General features: G+C 46.0%; 2 protein-coding genes across 5 annotated transcripts in view; one reads left to right on the top strand and one right to left on the bottom strand.

Annotated features, from left to right (window-relative positions):
- Positions 1 to 2,568: 2,568 nt before the first annotated feature.
- zbtb42 (zinc finger and BTB domain containing 42) lies at positions 2,569 to 9,759 on the bottom strand. The gene is made up of 2 exons (XM_083683329.1): positions 9,669 to 9,759; positions 2,569 to 8,363 (listed from the first exon to the last, which is right to left on the bottom strand). The coding sequence occupies exon 2, from the start codon at positions 8,347 to 8,349 to the stop codon at positions 6,751 to 6,753; it is 1,599 nt and encodes a 532-aa protein (XP_083539455.1). The 5' UTR covers positions 8,350 to 8,363; positions 9,669 to 9,759; the 3' UTR covers positions 2,569 to 6,750.
- A 3,836-nt stretch (positions 9,760 to 13,595) lies between these two features.
- Positions 13,596 to 21,508, top strand: part of akt1 (v-akt murine thymoma viral oncogene homolog 1) — a 32,287-nt gene continuing 24,374 nt past the window's right edge. The window contains exons 1-2 of one of the 4 annotated variants that reach the window (XM_083683716.1): positions 13,596 to 13,731; positions 18,231 to 18,407. In XM_083683716.1, the coding sequence (XP_083539842.1) occupies positions 18,362 to 18,407 (46 nt within the window). In that variant the 5' untranslated portion in view covers positions 13,596 to 13,731; positions 18,231 to 18,361. Of the gene's footprint in view, positions 13,790 to 15,262; positions 15,335 to 16,094; positions 16,218 to 18,230; positions 18,408 to 21,508 lie in introns of those variants that run through there. The other 3 variants (XM_083683717.1, XM_083683718.1, XM_083683719.1) reach the window with 3 other exon arrangements.

Here is a 21,508-nt window from a genome sequence, read left to right as displayed (position 1 = left end):
AAAGTTAGAGATTGCTAGAAAGAGCTTGAGTGGAGCTGTGTGGAAAGGGGAAAGGAGAAATGACATTGATGGTAGCAGTCGCCGAGGGCCACAGAATGAACCCCCCCCGCCCCAAATAAACTAATAAAAATTATATATATATATATATATATATATATATATAATAATTTAAAACATTTTTGTATTAAAACATTATCAGGTTTTTTTGTTGTTCAGGCAGGTAGTTTGCAAGGACCCTCATGCATCCTGCATACAGCTGTGGTGTTACGTAGTGGGGACTGGCTGCAGGTTACTACCAATTCAAGTTGCAATACATTTTCATGTACAGTATTTTTAGGGGTGTGTGTGTGTTTTTTTCTCGACTGTTAATAATACAGTTGTAGACAATGAGGCGTTTATCAAATCTATGGCTGTGTTCCAAGCGTTTACCAACTATGGCTGTGTTCCAAAATGTGTTCTTGCACTATATCTAGAGTGTACACCATACTTGCAAGAATGCATTTTGGAACACAGCCATTGTGTTTGTTGATGTTGTTGGGTATGGAGTGGGGTGTTGAGTGGGGTCTAGATGCAGGAAAAAGCTGTTTCAGGTGTTTGAGGAATTAAAAAAGCTCCACCTCCTGGAGGGGACAACCCCCCCCCCCCCCCCCCAAGACCTCCCACCTCTGTCCTCACAAACTCCGTGGGGCGGGCCCCCTCACCCGAGCTCTTCCTAAGGCCCCCGGGACACAGGGCCGGCCCTGATTGATGGCATCCATGTGGAAATGGGGAATGTCTTATCATAATCTATCTGTAAGTGAGCAGATTCTCTGTGCTCCCATGGAAATAATGTGATTGTGAGTTTCTGTGTTCGAAGAGAATACGTCTATGCTGCAGATGAGTGTCTTGATAAGAGGCTGTGTTTGTACCAAGTTGTTTGTTTCTGTGTGTGTGTGTGTGTGTGTGTGTGTGTGCGTGTGTGTGCCCTTTTCAAGTGTGACCACCTGTCTTTTGTTAAGAAATAAATAAATAAACATGGCCTACACCAGCTGTCTCTGGCAGTCCGTGCAGAGGTCAAGGGCTCCCACCGCTGGCCTTGTTGAGGTGGACACTTACAACTTTCCTCTCAACTTACCTCAAGTCTCTGTAAGCTGGGGAATAAACACACTACTAAAAAAAGGACCAGGCTCAAGGTCCCTGGAAAGGAATGCTCTCATTGCTACATCATTTTTACACAGCAGCACACATCACAATCTCAGCCCAGCAGCTAATCCGCATCACATGGTGCACATACCTTCCATGTGCAGGTTCAGCCCATGTGTAACTCCATACATGACGGGACTATGCAGATGTGAAAGGTTGATTGCGTAAAAAAAAAAAAAAAAAACCCTGAGAACGCAGAGCTCGATCGGTGTTTACAGTGGGAGGTCACAGCGGTGCTGAAGGCCCTTATTTACCGTGAGATAGCCTGAGGCCGTTTGGGGTGTTTATGAATGATCTTGGAGGACATTGTTTTCTTTGTGCTGGGTCTGGCTGGCCAGCGCCGCTGTGTCGTCTGTTTGTGCATAAAGTAAGTGCTGGGGAGGTGGGGCCAGACAATGGAGCGGCTGAGCTACTACCCATGCAGACAATGGAGTGGTGGGATGAGGCCGGGCTGGGGCTGGGGCTGGGGCTGGGGCCATGGTTTGGGGGGTGGGCGGGTGGGATGGGGGCTGGGGCTGGGGCTGGGGCCATGGTTTGGGGGGTGGGCGGGTGGGATGGGGGCTGGGTGGATGCAGCCTTGTCTGTGTGGCTCCCAGAATGGTGTGCTTGGTGGGATGTGGGGGAGGGTGGTGGGAACTCCGAACCGATCCCCATAGGGATTGCATAGCAGAGCAGCTGGATTTCTTTAGATGTGCAGCGGGGGAATAATTAAAACCCCTCGCTAAAGAAAATGACCATTGAATTGGCATGGAGATCCCCAATTAGACACGCATTTTTGTGTTTGTTTGTTTGTTTGTTTGTTTGTTTGCTTGCTTGCTTCCTCGTATATGTAAATTAATCCACAGTTGGCGGTTTACTTGTTATCAAGGAAAATTGGAGGTGAATAACAGAAGGATTTAATAGCAACTGGAAGTAATTCTAGGTATGTTTTCTCTGTGGTCCACTGGCAGCAGCTGTGGAACAACGCTCTGCCATCTCTGAAGATCCCCTGTCCTTGGGCACAGCTTATGGTTTCAGTGAGATATTGACTGTAAGGCCCACCGTATTATCACATTCTGTTGTCTGTACACAAACCTCTCACTACCCACACACTGCCGGGTGTTGCCTGTGCACAGGCAACAATGAGGACTCTCCTTGAAAACACTCAAAGGTCGCTAGTGAATAAAAAATCCTCTCTTTCAGCAGTTGTGTTACCCATTCAATTTGGATTTGTCAATGGCAATTTGGATTTACTGAGGTGTATCTGGTTTCGGATTAATTTCAAATAAATTGCTCTGTAGAATACGCAATTTAGGATTGAATAAATGAAGCACATATTGTCCAGAGATGTGCAGCCGACTCATTTGTATTGAGCTGGTGCTGTGATATCAAGAAATCCACACAGAGTCACAGAAAAGTGTTTAATCTATGCATAATCTTAATAAAGACCTAAATCAAGATTGTCACATCTCCACAGCACGCACACACAAGCACACTCGGAAAGCGCAAACAAAAAAATGAACATACAATTACAGATCAAAATAAATTGCCTCATCTAAGCAAAGTCAATTCTGCATAAGATTGTCCCCTAATCTATAAACCACTAACACTGAAGCAATTGATTACTATAAAATATACCTTTCTTATTAAAAAATTATATTAAATTCTAATGGCACTTCTACAAATTCTATTAAAAAGATTTCCATTGACATTTAGTAGCATCTTTCATTTTACAAATCAAAATAGTGAGACAGTCAAATGTTGCACAAGAAACAGTTCAATAAATATTTCTCATGATTATACACAATTTCACAGTCTTAACCTGCAGAAGAAACAATTCCAGTATTAATGTAACCTTATACTCAGTTTTAGACTTTAAAATCCTACAGCATGAATTAGGAAACCATAGCCCCACCATCAAGAGCAACACTATGAGTTTCATACGTCATGAACCTAAATCTCAGTGTTTCACATTCAACATGACAATCTATAGAGCACAGTTAGGTTAATTCCTAAACATGGACTTGGCTTATAGCCAAACACAACAAACACTTGTCTTCAGTTTTCTTAACATTACTCACTTCCAGTTGGAAAAAAATGTTTTAAAAGGAGTTAAATTCATTGAACAGTAGCAAACCCCAACCCTAAAACTCATCTCCAAAAGCAGCAGAAATTAATGGGCTTCACCAGTCTTAATTTTGACGACTTTTTGATACCATAGAAAACAAGAACAAAAGTTGTTTTCATTTCTTCAGGTCATTGGGCCACTGTTTAAAGGGTCTCAATATCATCACAGCGGTCTATGGCAAATTTACAGTGTGTACAAAAAGGGCAACTCCAGGTTCAGCACTTGTTTGTGTGTCTACAAGGCACATTCTGTGAGGATCCTGGAGACAGAAATAATGACTGAGAGACCATCAACAGAGAAGATCCTTTACCGTTAGTTTTTCCATCCCCGTACAACTACACCAGTACATTACAGAGAACAATGTTTAAACTGCATCACGTAAGAAATGTTCCTTTCAAAAGAGTCAAACAAAATAAGTGACAAGCTACATTCCTGTGTGTTCTGATTGAAATATCACACATCGTTAACACTATGTAATATCGATCTGAAAAACATACACAGCTTCATGAAATAATGTGACAGACTAGACCATGTTATAAAGGGGGGGGGGGGGGGGGGGGATGCTGAAATAGGTAAGAGAATATGGATGTTCTTCAATACTACTTTCCCCTCATCTCAAACAATTTCTCAAAACATGTTCTTGAAATCCAGGGGACACTAACACTTGAAAAATAATCCTCTTACAATTAAACAATAGATAAATGTGCAATGAAATCACTGTGATATCCCCCTCCACGTAGAAGAACAATGAAGCACTTATCCACGCGCGCTGGGAATAGAGGAGTGTTCTTTGATGCCTCCAGACAATGCACCTGTTTACAGTCTCCAGGTCCTCCCTTTGCTAAATACATTTCTCGCATTCCAGCGGGTCCATTCAATACAAAAAGTGCAAAGAGGGACTCGCAGTGCCTTTTCCCCCACAGCGAAGGGAGAGACGCACAATGATCCCTTGAGAACTACCTGGGAGAACAGGAGAACAATGCTTGTATTGTACGACTTCCATAGGTAGTCTAGTTATATACCATATCAGTGTGTTTGTGCTTGTGAACAACCAGCTTCCTCTGCTGCTACAGCAGTCGTGTCGGTTTCAGATGTTGTGTTTTCCGGAGTGAGGCCGTGAGTTTATGGAAAGATAACCAAAATAACAGGGGAAGACATGAAATTCTTACCTAAGAGATTGAAGCCTTGGTAAGACACCTTGATTTCTCAACTATACGTGTGTTCTAACACAGAGAAACAACAGTTTGATAAATAGAATATATATTTACATTAAATATACAAATAAGTAAGAAATAGCAGCCTAGACAATCAGTGTTGAAACTATATGCATGCTCAAAACAAGTGCTTCTCTATGTTCTGTGAGACAAATCTTGAATACTTAAAGATGTTTGTGTAAGATACGTTAAAAAGACCAATTAATTACAGTAACTGGATTTGCAAAGAGAAATGAAATAAGCGGCCCCAATACCAAAGAAATAGTACCAAGATAGCAAGGCAAGACTTCCAGTCTTTCAAGCTTATTGAAATTAGCTCAACTTTACCGATCACACCTAAAGTAAACCCTGAACCAAGTAAAACTAATAAATAATTCTGATCAAGTCTTCTCAGGACAGATGAAACAAATAGCTTGGACTTTTAGTGCTACTCCCCTTGTAAGAATCCATATAGCATCAGAATGAACCAAAACATAGACACAAAAAAAAAAAAATCCTTTTAACCGTTCTAACACAAAACAGGCTTAGTCGTAATTTCCTCCTAAAGGATTCTCTCAAGTCAAGTTCCACCAAAGACTTCACTCGAGCTTCATCAGTAGTATCTTACACACCAACAGAACAAAAAGATATATCATAACACAAACATGAAAAGAGCAAATGAAAAGGGAGAAAAAAAACAAAAAACAACCCTCAGTAGATTCAGCATTTTAGGCAAAGAGGCATGAGTTCTGAATAAACAGACAGTGTGGCCACTAGACACCCACCGTACTGGTTCCTCTCAGAGCGTACTCCTACCCTTGCTCCCTTCCCTGTTTATCAGAGGCATGCCCTCGGCGTAGTATATACTCTAGAAACAGCAAAGGAACCTTTCTTTTACAGTGCCAGAACGAGGCTAACAAGGCAATTTACTGGTAAATGGTTGTACTTAACCAATATGAGTCAATATTCAATTAGTCGACAAGAGCTTGATTTGGATGCATTGATTGCACTCGTGAATCCATTGGCATACCAGTGCAAACAATTAGCCTACCACTGAGTTACCATGCTATTTCCTGGTATTTAGGCACTGTAAATGGAAAGTGCTAGCCACATTGTTAAAAGGCCCACAGATTAGCTGTATTGAAGGCAAAAGGTCCTATGCTTGTTTGAGTCAAGAATTTCAGTAGGCACCAGTGTTGCAGGTATTATCTGCATTCTGTAACTTCATTAAAACTACCATCCACTTGCAAAACCGCATGTCACTCTAAATGACTATATTCACTTCTAATATCAATACAGCCCCAATTCTGAGATGACGAACATTGAAAAGGCAAATGCAGCAAATGATCCTTCAGTACATATTGAGTGTTATCAACTATCGTGTTCAACAGAGGATATGAAAAAGCCTCGCCACTCCCAAAACTGTTGGTCATCCATACTCGTCATTGACAATCATAGTATGGCTTTCTTTAAGTCTTCCACTCTGGAGAAAGTAAAACTGTGGCCTGTCTGCTTCATCCCAACCAAAACCATAATGAAAATTCTCAGTTAGTAGCTACCAAAACAAAAATATACTTCCAGTAGTGAAACTTCATATATTTTTTGCTGCCATTTGAAATGTTTATTGTTAAACAGGTGAACTAATAAATAAAGTTGGATTCAGAGAAAAAAAAAAAAAAAAAAAAAAAAATATAAATTGCTACTCTTGGACGGTTTTGTTTTTCCATGTGCACTAATCCCAATTTTTTTTCCCCCCCATCTATTCAGAAGATTGTGCTATCGTTTATTTGCCATCATTCGCCTGCACATACGATAGTATGTGCATAGAATGTATTTTTTCATTCTCTTCATCAAGCTCAGCAGTTTTGCACCACCAAGAAAGAAATAAACAAGTGCATCTGATTCATCCACCTTCAACATGTATCAAGCTCGAGTGGGAAAGCACCCCATGTTAATCTCTCAGCCTTTGCAACTACTGGAAATATCCTAACTGCTTGTCATAGGCCCATCAAAAAGTCTGCTTTACAGCACAGACAACATCTTTCCAGTGAAGTTTTGTGCACTCTGATCAAAAGTTGAAACCTTTTCACTTGAGAAATGCCACATGGGGTAGAATTCCAAAAAGATATGTCTTTAATGTGGGGTGAATATGTCTGTATACTAGTACTAGGAAACTGGTGTGCAGTAGTACTCAGTGTGTGTGTGTGTGTGTGTGTATATAAAGACATACTGTCTTATTTCATGGCACTGGTGGGGGGGGGGGGTGGTTTATCCAATAGAGAGCGTCTTGACAAGGCCACAGTGGAACTTGCGGATGTGGCGATAGAGGTCCCCGGATTGGGTGAAACGCCGCTCACACCACTTGCAAGCGTGAGGCTTCTCACGTGTGTGCACCACGGCGTGCCGGCTCAAGTTATGGGAGTACTGGAAGCTCTTGCCACACTGGCCACAGGTGTATGGCTTCTCGCCAGAGTGTGTGCGCTCATGCCTCTTCAGGGTGTACATGCAGGAGAAGGTCTTGCCGCACTGCGAGCAGGTGGGGACAGAGCCGTCGGGGGACAGCTTGGAGCGAGCCCCGTCTTTCTCACGGAAGTGCGAGCTGAGGTGCAGTTGGAGCACATGGGGACTGGGGAACACTTTGCTGCAGAGCGGGCACACGCACACCTGTTGCCCCGGGGGCAGGAGCACCCCGCTGGAGGTGGAGATGTCCGAGGAGGCCAAGTCGTCCTCCTCCTCCTCCTCGCTGTCCCCCAGCAGCCTCCCCCTCCTCTCCCTCTCCTTGCCCTCTCTGCCTCTGGTGCCCTCCCTCCCCCCGCAGCCCTCCCCCTCCTCCTCCATAAGGTCTTCCTCCTGGGAGAGCAGGGCCGCTGTGGAGACGTTGTTGCCTGGGAAGAGGGCAGCGAACCCTGTCACCACTGAGCTCCTGGCGCTATTCCCAAAGCGCTGACTCTCCGGGCTCATCGGCTCACTGTCCTCCTGCTCTGACAGCAAGTCGTGTTCGTCTTTAACAAGTGGCTCAGTGCCCTGCTGCTGGCTGTCGAGGGCCAGCTGTCCCGAGACGTAGGAGGGGTGTAAGGGATCTCTGCTAGACAGTGGCTTGAAAGACAAATCCAGAGCGCAGTCCATGTCATCTGAAGCCCGGGACCTCTGGGACAGCGATACTGTGGAACTACTGACATCAGCTTTTGTTTTTCCAGCTGTTTGGACGCAGGGCTCGGCCTCTGCTGACACATAATTGACACCTACAAGGTCCGGGGACCTGCCAGGGTGACCGTTTGCCTTCTGCCTGGTCTGCGCGGACCTATCACAATCTGTGACAGCCAGGCTGACTTCGCTGTTGTCCGTGTCAAGCTCATCTGCCGGGGGGGCTCTCTGGGGCGGCTGCTGTGGCTGTGTCTGCCGCCGGCCTGGCTGCTTGCTGTGCAGCTCGCTGTCTGAGGAGCTCTCCTTGTCCAGACAGCTCAGCGCTATCCCCTCACCAATCTTCACGTCCAGGGAGCACAGTTCCTTATCTTTCAGCTTGCCTTTGCACACTTTCACAATATCATACATGTGAAGGTAACTGGCCGCAGCCAGGACATCCTCCACTGGCAGAGTGCTGAATTCCAGTTTCCCCTCATACATAAATTCAAGGAGCAGGCTGAAAGCCGGGGCTGTCACAATGTCACTGTTCAGATGCACAACGTCCCTTTTGTCCGGCTGGTCCCTGTAAAAGAGGTGGAAGTACATGCTGCATGAGGCCAGCACGGCTCTGTGCGCTTTGAATCGCGCCTCCCCGACGAGAACAGTGCAGTCACAGAGGAAACCTTGGTGACGCTGCTGACTCAGACACTGCAGCAACTGGCGGCTATGGTCTGGGAACTCCATTCTTCCTTCATAACCTGATGAAAAACAGGAAAAACTGGATATTGAATAAACGAAATGCGGCCATTTAGAGGGCGCCGCTGAGTAGCAACGCATATGGCGTTCGAGGCAACTAGAGACAAACAAAAGTAACCAAACCCACTGGACAAGAAAATAATGTACAGGCAATAGTAGAACACCATATATATAATATAAGATAAAACATAAATTGTATAATCATTCAAAAAAGGCTAAATGTGCATATTTATAAAATAAAAGTTTTAATCGAATTAATCAAAAATGTATGTCAAACACAGACTATGACAACATGTCCTGTATTCTTTACCATGAATACCAATATGTTTTGCAATGTTTCGTATTGTTTGATTAAAGCCTGTTTTTGGAATCGTTGTGTTAACGAATCCTACCTTTCTCTCCGGTTGTCAACCGCAGTCCGAGTTGATCATTAGTTTTTGCGCTTCCCATGGAAATGCGAAACGGACGGACGGGGCACAAACTGTCGCACGCACGCTTCCACACAGACAAAAAAAAAACGTTGGCTATTTAAGCCGTTGTTTGTGTTTACTGAACAATCATGAGGAACTGTTCATTTACCAAGCACGCAAACATAGACGAGCTAAAACGCAGGCTTGTGGATACCAGCACTCGCCCATCGGGCAAGGTTAAGAAAAAAGCCAGGCGAGTGAGTAAACTGGTGCTCTGTTTGCTAATTACACTGCAAGCTGTGGAGTCAGCTGCTCTGACATCACTGCAATGGAAACGCTACCTCCAGCTGTGCTCCCCTTTATACCATATGTTACTCTGAATCGACCAACGTACAAAAGAGAACTTATTTCAGAGGTTTTATCAGATGTGCCACAACACGAAATACACACATCATAAAAACTTTTCCGCTAATTTGTTCTCTAAGGCCACTTGAACTTTTAAACGCGTATTAATGGTACTTTACGCACCGATCTACACGCGCAATGATAATAATTGTATAACAGAGATATAAATGAGGAATCAAAAGTTACAATAGATCCGATGGAGAGAAAAAACTGTAATCAGTAATGCCCGTAAGACACTTTAATTTCTAGTACAGCGACCAAAAATCCCGTTTAGTTTACGCGCACTTGTCTGGCCTGTTTAACGAAAGGAAAACTGCAAGGACGCAGTGAGAAAGCTACATGTTCGCAGGCAAAGGCATTGGTGAGAGCCTTTTAACAGCAAAGGAACTCCGCAACTGTCGCTGACCAAGCCAACTGCGCTGCATGGAGGTAGCGCTAGGGCATTATAACTTTCGGTTTCTATATTTCCATTGTCAAAAACGCAATACTTACAGATATTTGCCAAGTCGTCGTGTTTTCCTAAATGTTCCGACGTCCGTGCATGATGTACGGCCAGATGTTCGCTTCTCCTGTCTTTTCTCGAGCTCAGTTCGACCCTGGCAGGCAAGCTGCTCTCAGTACTGTGTGTCAAGCAGGTTGTTAATGGACCAGTCTCGCGATAGCGCCAACCAACCACAATAAGTTCTGTACTACTGCATGAACTCACACAGTGGCAGCAAGTAGCAGTGTTCCTTGAGAAATTCAATTGACCCATCTCTAAGCCCCATTTTCATTTTCAACATATCCACCTGGGGATTTGATAATCCTCAGAAAAAACCTCCTGTGCGCAAATTGGACAGTGGTAACTTTGGGGAAATCTTATGTCTTGATTATTAGGGATGTGGGGATTAGGGACACATGCTCCCATTCTTCTAGTCTGAAAAGGTATAGCAAACATGTTCGATATTTTGATAACATCATCACAATAGGTGTTTGGGTGTTTTGCCACACGTCATCCATAAAAGACAAGTTTCATTTTTAATCGTGCACACAGGAAGGCACAAAGTACAAATAACAGAAAAGTATATTGTATTTGATCAGGAAAAGAACACGAACAATTGGCATTAACAATATCCTTGCACACTCTTTTGGCAGGGTTAGGGGCTATAGAGAATTTGTAAAGGACTGCGCTATAATCCTGCTCTGGGGGTGGAATTCCCTGGCACCAAACCACCCATTAACCGTGTATTGTTTCTCCATAGTTTCTCCATCAAACCCTCAGGCTGTTAGAATAGCCCAATAGCCCCAACTGTCCCAGTGTCCAGAGTTACAGAACGACGACACAGCAATGACAACAAGTGTCCGGCCAATGAAGGTCTTTATTTTGTCAATTAGGAATTCATCACGAGGATGGATGGGCGTCTTGGAATACTGTCACTGATACTATACACACATTAATAATGAGAAAAAAAATACAAAAAATAATTCCTTCTTCTAGCATTGTGACTGCCAATGGCCCCTGGTCCAAGCATTGATTACTTCATCTTATGATGACTGATGGATAGATGATTCACTCACTTAAACAAATGTATTTGTTGTAAGTCGCTTTGGATAAAGGCGTCTGCTAAATGCCATGAATGTAAATGTAAATGTAAATGTAATGAAGTGCAGAGTCCAAATATGAAAACTATGAAAACGGAGAAAAAAACTATCAGTGCTAATAACAAATAGTGCTGTGATTGTGCTCAGTGTCAGACCGATGGTCACTATATTTTCTAGTTGCAGATTTTCAAAAAATAAAGTCATCGAGGAACAGAAGTTGTTTTCTAATTGTCAGAGTCGATGTAGCACAGTAGAGACAGGGGCTTCAAGTTGCAGCTGCTCGTCTTGTGCCCCCCCCCCCTTCCCCCCCGCCCCTCCACCACCCCAACTGCCTCGGTCACCTTTGCCCTTTGTTCCAGCTGTCGTGTGTTTTGAAAGGGCCATTTGCGGCCCATCTCTGCCCCCTGACACAGAGGGGAATGAGCAATGTGACAGGAGACGGCAGGCACTGGTCAGAAGGGGCCACTGACTAAGATTCTTATTTTAGTTACTGCATTATTCCATTTTTAGTCAATCGTTGACATTAAATCTATAATCGCTGTGGCATCTCTTTTCAACCCCTGTCCGTCGCCATGACCCTAAGCAAAGTACAGAGGAACATGTCTACTTCTTTGAGCTGTCTTTTCCTGTCGGCGAATATTGGGATAGTGTCTGTCTTACTGAAATAGCTTTATAGGGTTACGATATCATATCCACGATGTACTAACCTGTAATCCAGATGAAGTATTATAAAGCTAAATCGGAATGAGTGCATTGAAACCACAGACACACATGTTAATATTACAATAGGAGAATTAAATTATATTTTAAAAAAGATGTATTATTCCATGCAAAGACCATCTATGTGGATGAGAATAGGACCAGTGGCCCCTGTGTTTCCCTGGCCTGGCAGACACAGAGGAGGGGTGTGTGTTTATGGGGTGAGACAAAGCAGTGGTTGTGCCCAGGGACTGTGGCCTCAGAGAGAGGCTCAGCATGGTGGAGTTTCTCACACAGAGTGAAAGATAGAGAGGGGGTGAGAGGGAGAGGGGAGAGAGAGAAAACACTTCCTGGAGGTTCATTCTTCCTCTCTGCAATCATCAATGGCATTCTCCCCCTGACCCACTCCTTGCTCAGACAGACAAAGGCCCTGCATTCCTCTGCAGTCTGACTGCCTGCCCAGCCAGCCACAGTGTTGAACCACATCACTCTTTCCTCTGGACCAATGGGCTGGCTAGGGGGTTGGTCAGATCTGACAACTGTTTACTTGTGTTGTTTTATGCATGTTAAGCCTGTTTACTTATGTTGTTTTATGCATGTCAAGCCTGTTTCTATTTGTGTGACCTTATTTGGGCTTCTGGCCTCTTTCTGATTTGAATTCTGTTGATGGGTGATTTGATTTGATCTTTCGATGGCTGCACCTGTTGTTTAATCGTGAACAATTAATAAAGAGAATTTACTAAAAAAATCTGCAAGACAACAAGAAAACAATTTTATTTTTTATTTTGTCTTGACTTGTATTTATTCAAGGTTTGCGTTTGAGTGGACAAGCAGTCATAATAAGAGTAGGAATCATAATACCTTCTCATGATCTGAGCCTTTGGTAATCCTTTGGCTACATGTATAGCTTGTACAAAAAAAATATGTACAAAAATACATCCACAATTTAGCAGCAGAATTTGAGCGGGCTGCCTTTACATTAAGTTGCGCCTCCCTTACCTCTACCTGTGTCTGTTATTATTGTTGTTGCTGCTATTATCCATCACAACATTGTATTACCATATAGTAACATTGTAATTAGGCAGGTGCCTGTGGAGTTGAGTGGTGAGCAGCTACTCTGTGTGCTTTCCTCTGTCCCGATAGGCTCAGAGCGGCCTGACTTTCACAGCACATCTCAGACAGAGGGAGGAGGACCACAGAGACGGAGGAGGGATGGGGGATTTAAGCATGAGCAGTGCTAACTGAGGCAAAGAACGACAGCAAACAGCACGATCCTTTGACCTCTCTGTCCTCGTCCTGACCCTGAAGTGAGCAGGAACTTCACACTGTGCTCTTAACTGGAGCAAAGTTTCAAGATGATTTAAAAAAAAAAAAAAAAAAAAAAATACAACAACAGTTATGGGCTACCTTCGGTCAGCTCTGTTTGTGTGACGGGAACAAGTTGGCAAGACCGGGAGCACGGTAGTTAAGAGGAGCTCATTTACAGTGCAAGTGACAATGAGGGGAAATGGCACAAAACCGAGGCTAGGGGGTGGGAGAGTGGCTGGGGGCTCAATAAATGTTTCATCAAGGGTAGTGGATTGGCAGCAGCCCCATCCTCCATCTCCCTGCGGTTGTGATACTGTGTTACTCAATCATGATTACACAACCTTCACCAAGACTGTCAAAACAATGGTGTTGTTGAGGCTGCACTGCTTTGTCCAAGGTGACTGACAGGCTGTTGTGGACCAAGGAATGAATTGTACCAGCTTTGAAAGTATTCGAGAAAAACATAATGAGATAATGATATACATTGACAATACGTTTACCGGTTTTAATGATTTATTATGTGTGTAGTTCAGTAGCTCAACTCCACTGTCGTTGATGCTCGGTGACAACAGGAGATTTGATGTCCTTTATTGTGTTATTTGAATAGAAGATTTTCTATCGAATAATACGCTTATAAAACGCCCATTCGATGTTCAAAGTTTCTTCAAAGTTTGTTAACTCTCAATTGACTTACTATAATCTTTTGAATGCGATAGTAAACTGAGGATGTTGTCGCCTGCTCGGTCCACGCTGACAGGGGGGGTCGGCGCTAGGACCTGGGAGGTAGATTGTGCCACAGAGGCAGTGCAGACAGAGCGCTTGGGAGGTGTAGTGGAAGACAAGCAAGAGAAACGGAGTAAATGAGAGCACTTTTTTGTCCAGATTATTGAAGGACTTCCATCAGCTAAATAAATCGCCGAAACAGCTCAATATAATGCAACGGACACAGTTTTGAAATCCTGTCCAGGTAAATGCCTGCATTTCGCTTCTCGTGTTGACTACGAAGTCGACTGCTACTAGAGAGGGTAGGTCCCATTGTGTTAAATAGGATGCGGTTATTCTCACCCAAGCTGCCCTACTAGGCCCCACATCCAGCCGAAATCGCTATGTAAGCCTAAAATGTGTGCTTTCCTGACTAGATCTCTTTAAAGGTATATGGAGGCTATTTCTTAAGTTAAAAGTTTGAACTTGCACCATTGTATAGTCAGCAAACGAGACTAAAGTCTGTTGTAAGGGCATGTCATTATTGTTTTGAATTGGACACTATGTCCGCCTTTGAAACTGTATCCTACAGGCCAAAATGTTTTTCACTTTGTGTCTTCTCCTTGTTACTTGACGGGTGTCTTCCAGGAACTGGCTATCAGTTTCAAGTCTATTTTATGACACACAGACTTTATGCATAAGCCAATGACTTTCAACTAACAAACAAACTTTAATGCACAAGACTACAGTGCAACTCATTCATTTTTCTTTATTCATCAACAAGACAGTTGACTTTGTTCTTCAATTTGTGTTGGTCCTCTGTCATAGACTGGTGGACACTACAAGATGACAGATAATATATAGAGATGGCTACAGTTGCAATTTCAAGAGTGTTTGGAATGCCCCCCCCCCCCCCCCCCCCCCCTTGTTTATCAGGTTTTAGATAACATTGTATTGGTAGACATCTGATGTATTACGGTTGGAGGAAACGTTACTTAGTTTAGTTAGTTGTTGTCTTCAAAAGCAAAGGAAAAGCCCCCGTTTAGCATCACTCAATTTGTAATGTGTTCATGGACAGTCTTAATACGGTAGTGAGCGGTGGACATCCCAGGACACGGCTTGCCCTCCTTGTCTTCAATGTTATCATATTGGATTTCTATTTTCAGTCATGAGACTATGACTGACCACAGTTTGTATGTTAGCAGACGCAGACTAACAGCATGTGACATTGAAGCTGGTGAAATGATGCAGTTACTGTTTGACTCACTGTTCTCCTTGGGAGATGCCCCCCCTCCTCCTCCTCCTCCCCCCCCCCCCCAGCACCCTCCTCCCCATTACTATGTGAAAGGACTTTGAGTTCCTTTGGCCCTCTTGACGCAAATGTGCCACCAGTTGCATGCAGAATCCGAGGAATGCTGTTTGAAATTCGCCCTGGCACAGTCAGGCTTATTGTGGCTGTCCGGAGGCCCCTACGTCACAGGAGTTACCGTACATGATCAGTGTGAAGGAGCCGCATGCAGTCCCCCCCACCTCCATCATATGACTTGTCCTCTAATTTCTCCCGCTGTGTCCCAACACTGCTGCCCGGGCTACAATACCTGTGGGGCTACAAGCCTATCACTCAGGTTGGCATGAACAGCGTAGAATGGGATTTGGGGGGGGGGGGGGGGGGGAGAGATGCTGTTGATGTGGCACAGACAGTCTGGTGTTTGGAGGTGATTGGGTAGATTTGGTTATTCATTAGTGTCTTGTTTCACTGATGTTTTTTTGTTGTTTTTGTTGTTTTTGATTGATTGCTGTATAGTTAACCAAGAGAATGAACCAGACTCCAGGATGGTTGTCTTACTGAAGGTCCACTGTGGAGAGTGGTAAGTGGTAGTTGTTAAGTTAAATTACACCACCTCAAAATCTGCCAACCAAGCTCACACAGTTCGCCTGTTCTCTCTCTGACGTTGTTCAGGTGAATTTCAGTGGGAAGAATAAACATAGGAATTTGTTTATATTTGGTTATGATGCTAATGTGCCCGGCTTTGTTCTTTCTCTGTGATTGTTCCTGGTGTCCGTGCCAGCGTGAATAGTACAAACATGATTGTGTGGGGCGGCGGCATGCAGGCGTTTGATCTGAGTACCTCTTGATGTGTTTTTGGATCTACTAAACAGAGAAATGGGATGCTGTTTACCTGCATTCACCCTTGGTTACACTTCACATTGAGTTGCCCTCATACCTGTGTAGTAACTACGTAATAACACTAGTAACAACAATTGTATTAACATGCTGTTACATAGTTGATTGGTAATCAGCGTTATTGCTCCATTAATTACATTGTTAGTGTGTTGTTGTCGTACGGGGGTTTTGGTGTCGCTGTCCCCTTCACACATGAGGATGTGTTAAGTGAGTGCACATGTCATGAGGCACGGACAGAATGGATGAGCTATTTTAAGATAGGCAGGCAAATCAAATAACCCTTAAAGCATATTAGGCCAACCCGTTGCCTCCATTTCACTGGCCCTTTGTTTGAACCGGGGCCAAATGACACTCAGGGGACTACATTAACCCACAAGCGTATACAGTGTGTTGGGCTTTCTCAGAGGGGAGAGCAAGGTTGGGGGTTCTGTAAGTCGTCACGATGAGTGTTGACTTCGGTTCCGTCACCCGTGTGACAACCCCAGCCCCCAGACTGCGCAGCCACACAGAAGCAGATAAAGCGCGGTCCTAACCCCGATGTCTGAGCTGAAGGGAGCAGCATTGCGGTGGGTGGCTGTCTCTCTCTCTCTCTCTCTCTCTCTCTCTGTCTGTCTGTCTGTCTGTCCTGCAGTAAACACACGGGGGCTGTCCTCTTTGGCCCAGTGACTGGCTCTGTGTGTGGCTTCTCTGCTGCATGACACTGATTTGCATTGAATGGGTTGGCCCCTGGAGCGCTGGCCAGAATGATGAATGATTGAAAGGCAGGCAGGGAGGGAGGGAGGCGGGGAGGGAGGCAGGGAGGCAGGCAGTGAGGGAGGCAGGCAGGCAGGCAGGCAGGCAGGGAGGCAGGGAGGCAGGCAGGCAGGCACGGAGGCAGGGAGGCAGGGAGGGAGGCAGGCAGGCAGGCATGGAGGCAGGGAGGGAGGCAGGCAGGCAGGCAGGCAGGGAGGCAGGGATGGAGGCAGGCACGGAGGCAGGCGGGCAGGGAGGCAGGCAGTGTCTCGGGGCCCCTGCCTGGACCATGTGACCTACTGTCAGGGTACTGGGTTCATTCAGTGGCTGGTGGCTGAGTCCTGGCCACAGCCCAACTCTTCTACACAACCCACAGTAGCAATGGGTCGGTCACATTAAACAGCAGCGCTGTGTTGTGGCTCCAAAGCCGAGGAGTGAGTGAGTGAGTGAGTGTGTGTGTGTGTGTGTGTGTGTGTGTGTGTGTGTGTGTGTGTGTGTGTGTCTGTGTGTGTCTGTGTGTCAGAGAGTGTGTGTGTGTCAGAGAGTGTGTGCTGAGAGCAGAGAGGCTCTGTCGGGCTGTGTGATCACAGTTTGAATTGGTCTCAGTGTGGTCTGCTGTAGCGGGCTGGCCTGTACTCAGAGGTCCTCCCTCCAACAGCCAGAGAGGACAGGAGCACAGTGCAAAGCCAGTGCAGTATAATTTAATACATCTTTTTCCATCGAGTAAAAATAACCCGGTCTAGTATTTTTAAATACATGAATTTACTCCTAACGATTTTGCAATGAACACAATGGCTGTAAAAGGCACCTTTTGGGGTCTCGCTTAGGCCTAATGGAGGATGTATTGGGCCCCGGGGCTCTTTTATGTGTGACTAACACCAAGCCTGTCAATATAGCCACACTGTTTCCTGTTGTTGTCCTCAGCCCTCCGCTATGAGGTCATTCCAACAGGGCTCCCTTGTGCTGGTAGGGCTCCCTTGTGCTGGTAGGGCTCCCTTGTGCTGGTAGGGCTCCCTTGTGCTGGTAGGGCTCCCTTGTGCTGGTAGGCCCCGATGGAGCTTTCGGAGGAGAAATTGATTTTGGTCGCTGGTCAGAGTCGGCCTTGTTAAGGCTGGCACAGTATGTGACATTTTTCTTAAAAAGCATGGCAATCGATTGTGCTCCGCATCTACTTTTGCACTCAAAAGCTGTCTTTATGTTATGAAGTTGTCTTTCAAAGGATGGAAAAGGTCACGTGTCCTGATTACGGAGCAGATTCGTGGAAAGGCTAATAGTCAACGACAGGGAATTTCTCCGTGTCTCAGTCTGGTCACATGACTTGGCAGGTGTTAATGCCATTCGAGAATGTCTCATGTAGTATGAGGCCCTATTGTGAGTTTTTTTTTTTTTTTAAATATGTTTTTAGGCCATTTCTGCTTTATTGGGATAGAGACAGTAGAGATTGACAGGAAGGATGGGAGAGAGAGAGGAGGGATGACATGCAAGATAGGTCGAGGGTCGGAATCGAACCAGGAACCTTGCGATTACGTGGTAAGTGCATTAGTGTGCTACGCCCCCCCCCCCCCTATGGTGAGTTTGATCAGGTCAGAGAACACTGCCTCAGCCCAGTTTTGTTCTCACGTGGAGATGATCCAACATCCTCACACCAATCTCCACGTTCCCCTCTGGTTTGTGGCAGGCAGGTAGTTTTCCACTGCCTCGTTAGGTCACGGGAGTCAGGAACGTACTCGTTTTCACCGAGTTCCATTCATGTTGATATGGGAGTTAATGTTCATACAGGTTGTAGACCGGAGGACTGTTTTACGTCAAGACGGGGCTAATTTTTACTCTTCCTCCGGCACTAATAGGTAACCAGTGAAGAAGGCGGCCCCAGGCTCCTGCCCCCAGGCTCCTGCCCTGGACTGAGAGAAGGACACTTAGGGAAGAGAGCTGTGGCCCTCCCTGTCAGAGCCCTGGACACACCACCCTGCTGACCAACATGACCGATGTGGCGATCGTTAAGGAGGGGTGGCTGCACAAAAGAGGTGAGAGGGGATGGGGGGGGGGGTCTTTGTTTTCTCCACCGAGAGAATCTATCGATGTTACAATCGTATTGAAACCGATGTTTTATTCTCCGTTTGGCAAAATAAGCAGTGTGAGTTTGGCGTCGTTCGTTAATAGAAACGCAACAGTGTGTTGTCCTTCTTCCTCGTCGGCCTTATGCGGTGAGCGCCCCCAGCGCCCCTCGGGCCCGGCTAGGTGCTAGCTGCTAGCGGCTCTAACTGTATGTTGTGGGCCTGTGGCGGGCGCAAGCCACGAGGCCAGTTGTGTTTGGATGAGGAGGCATTCCTCACATACCTGCTGGCTTTGAGCGGCTTTGTGTGTGTGTGTGTGTGTGCGTACTCTGCCTCCGAGCTGGGGCTGTGGCTCCCCATGCATGGGCAGGGCAGGGCAGGGCAGGGGAGGGGAGGGGAGGGGAGGTGAGGGGGGCTCCTGAGTCCTCACAGCAAGCAGGGCCTGGCTTGCCCTTGAGGACAGAGACCCAGGCTCAGGGGACAGAGAGATGAGGGTTGACAAGGGGACAAGCCACTAGGAGAGCAGAGCCTCAGAGGGGGGTGAGGGAACAGCGTGCTGCTGGGAACGCTTGCCCCCTTAAGGCACAGCAGGATCACAACAGGGTGCTGTGTCTGAACAGGGGAGCCCTGGCTCAGCTGCACAGGCCCACGCAGACACACAGAGCCCTTGACGACACCTCTCTCTGGGTGGGGAGGTGGTGTGTACTACCACTGACTGCTCGGGGCTGTACAGCAAGACACAACAAAGTGTTGATGATGATGATGATGATGATGATGATGATGATGGTGACCTTTATTCAGTCCATTAAGATATTTTTTTTTCCTGCGTCTTCCAGATGCCGATGCCACAGGCCTAAGAGCCCTCTCATTGGTCACAGGACCGGTCGGGTTAGGCTGTGTTCTCAACCCCTGGCACATTAGTTTTGGGGGAAATCTGAATAGTGTTAGCATAGCAACACGAATTATGAGAGTACATTTCATTCATAAATACTACTTTTCAATCAACAAAAAAAAGGAGGCCTTTGGGTGTACTGAATAACCTGAGGCAGCAGAGGAGAGGCCAGAATGGATGATCTATAACAAGGACAATTAACAAGGAAGGAGAAAACAGCGTGAGCCTTACTGGAGGGAAATAGGCCAAAGTTCATCCTTTTAAATAGTTCTGATTAACAAATACATATAGCAAGGGAGGGTTTGTCCCAAGGCGTCTAGTAGGCGTCTAGTGGAAGTAGTTGACCCGTGTTATTTTGACATCTGCTACTGTCCCTCCCTATGTTCATTGTCTGGTGTCACACTTGCCAAATATCCACGTCTCACTGGAGAGGTAGGAAGAGAGGTTTATGAAAGATAGCCATTGTAAAAAGTAGCGGCAAATTGGCTGTCAAAGAGTGACCAGTGTAAAAACAAACTGCTTGAGCTAAAGTCATGTCTTGACCTTGAATTAGTGAAGAACAAGGGAAATGCACTACACACACACACACACACACACACACTAAACAAACAAATAAACAACCTTTCAGGAATAGTGAGTTGGCATGCTGTTATGCCCTAGCAGCTGTGCCCTGTGAAATGTCACCCAGAGCTGCTCTGTTTTGATTGGAGGGCGTCCGCCTGCCTCCTTGACAGGCCGGGTTTTTAATGTCGCGTCTCTGTCACGCCGTCTTTGCCCCAGAGCCAAAGCACAGAAGGTGAGTCTGCACTAACGCTGTCCTGCTGCCCATCACTTCGGCTCGCCACTGTCAGCCCCGAAACCTTTGTTGTTTTAGCTGTTTTTTTTTGCCAAGCTTCTCCTATGACGGCACATTGCACTCTCAGCCATAACATCACAGGACAGTGAATGATAGCGTTTTAACGGTATATTACTGCCTTTGACGTTAGTGTTTGTTTTTCGGCGCCATGTTTGGTAGGGGCTTAATGAAGGCAGGTGATGTTGAGGGCGCCTTGCCCCCACTGCCCCAGTAATGCCCACTGGAATCCATGCTAAGGCTTGGGGAAGCTGAGAACATACGTCGATGCCACTATGCCCCCCCCCCCCCCCCCCCAACCCTAACCCCCCCCCCCCCCACACACACACACACACACACACACAACCATACTGTATAAGCTGGTTTGGAGTTTCTTTCCCTGCCCAACAATAGCGTAGTAGGTGTAACATGGAGAAACCCTGGGTTCCCTCGCCTACGCCAAGTCCAGCCAGCGTAACAGCAACAGTCCCAGATTCTCGGCCTTGGACAGTTCTGTTCTGTACATCTGTCCCAGACAGGCTCAGCTCAGTCTGGCGATCTCAAATGCCCGGCCACGTCTTCACCCCCCTCCCTTAAGCCTTGTGCTGTGTCTCGGCTGCCGACGTCACCCCGTGATATGGAGACGGTTATCTGTTCCACAAGGCCACTCAGGGACTCTGGAGACATAACACTAGGCTTGGCTTACGGTGTCATCCTGGGTTTTAAAGCTGCAGTACGCAACTTGACACAAAACGTTTTTTTTATTGTAGTTTGGTAGACTTGTCATTACATGCAGTCAGCTATCAGGATGTCAGATGTTCTGGGAGAAGATCCAGCTTACAGTACCAGTCAAAGGTTTGGACACAAACTTGCCAAGAATGTGCAAAGATGTCATCAAAGCAAAAGGTGGCTACTTTGAAGAATCTAAAATATAAAACATATTCTGGTTTGTTTAACACTTTTTTGTTGACATAATTCCATATGTGTTCCTTCATAGTTTTGATGTCTTCAATATTAATCTACAATGTAGAAAATAATAAAAAATAAAGAAAAACCATTGAATGAGAAGGTGTGTCCAAACTTTTGACTGGTACTGTATATGACCGCCCCTCACTCTGCACCCTCCCCCCGGCCCACCCAGCCCATCGGGCCAGCACGGCAGGCCGGTTCTCCAGCGTGGTGGAGCTGAAAACCCGGAATGAAACGCAACGCAACGCAACGCAAAGCTCGCGCGTGTGTGATTGACGGCGCAGGGGACGCCGACTCGCCTGATTGGCTGGAACGGGAGGGCGCTAAGAAATCTTTGAGAGAGCGATTGCAGAGCGAGGGGCGGTCACAGAAGCTGCG

The sequence above is a fragment of the Argentina silus genome, assembly GCF_951799395.1.
Source record: "Argentina silus genome assembly, chromosome: 13".
In the NCBI taxonomy this organism is placed as follows: domain Eukaryota; kingdom Metazoa; phylum Chordata; class Actinopteri; order Argentiniformes; family Argentinidae; genus Argentina; species Argentina silus.
This window is presented reverse-complemented; position numbering and strand designations above follow the sequence as displayed.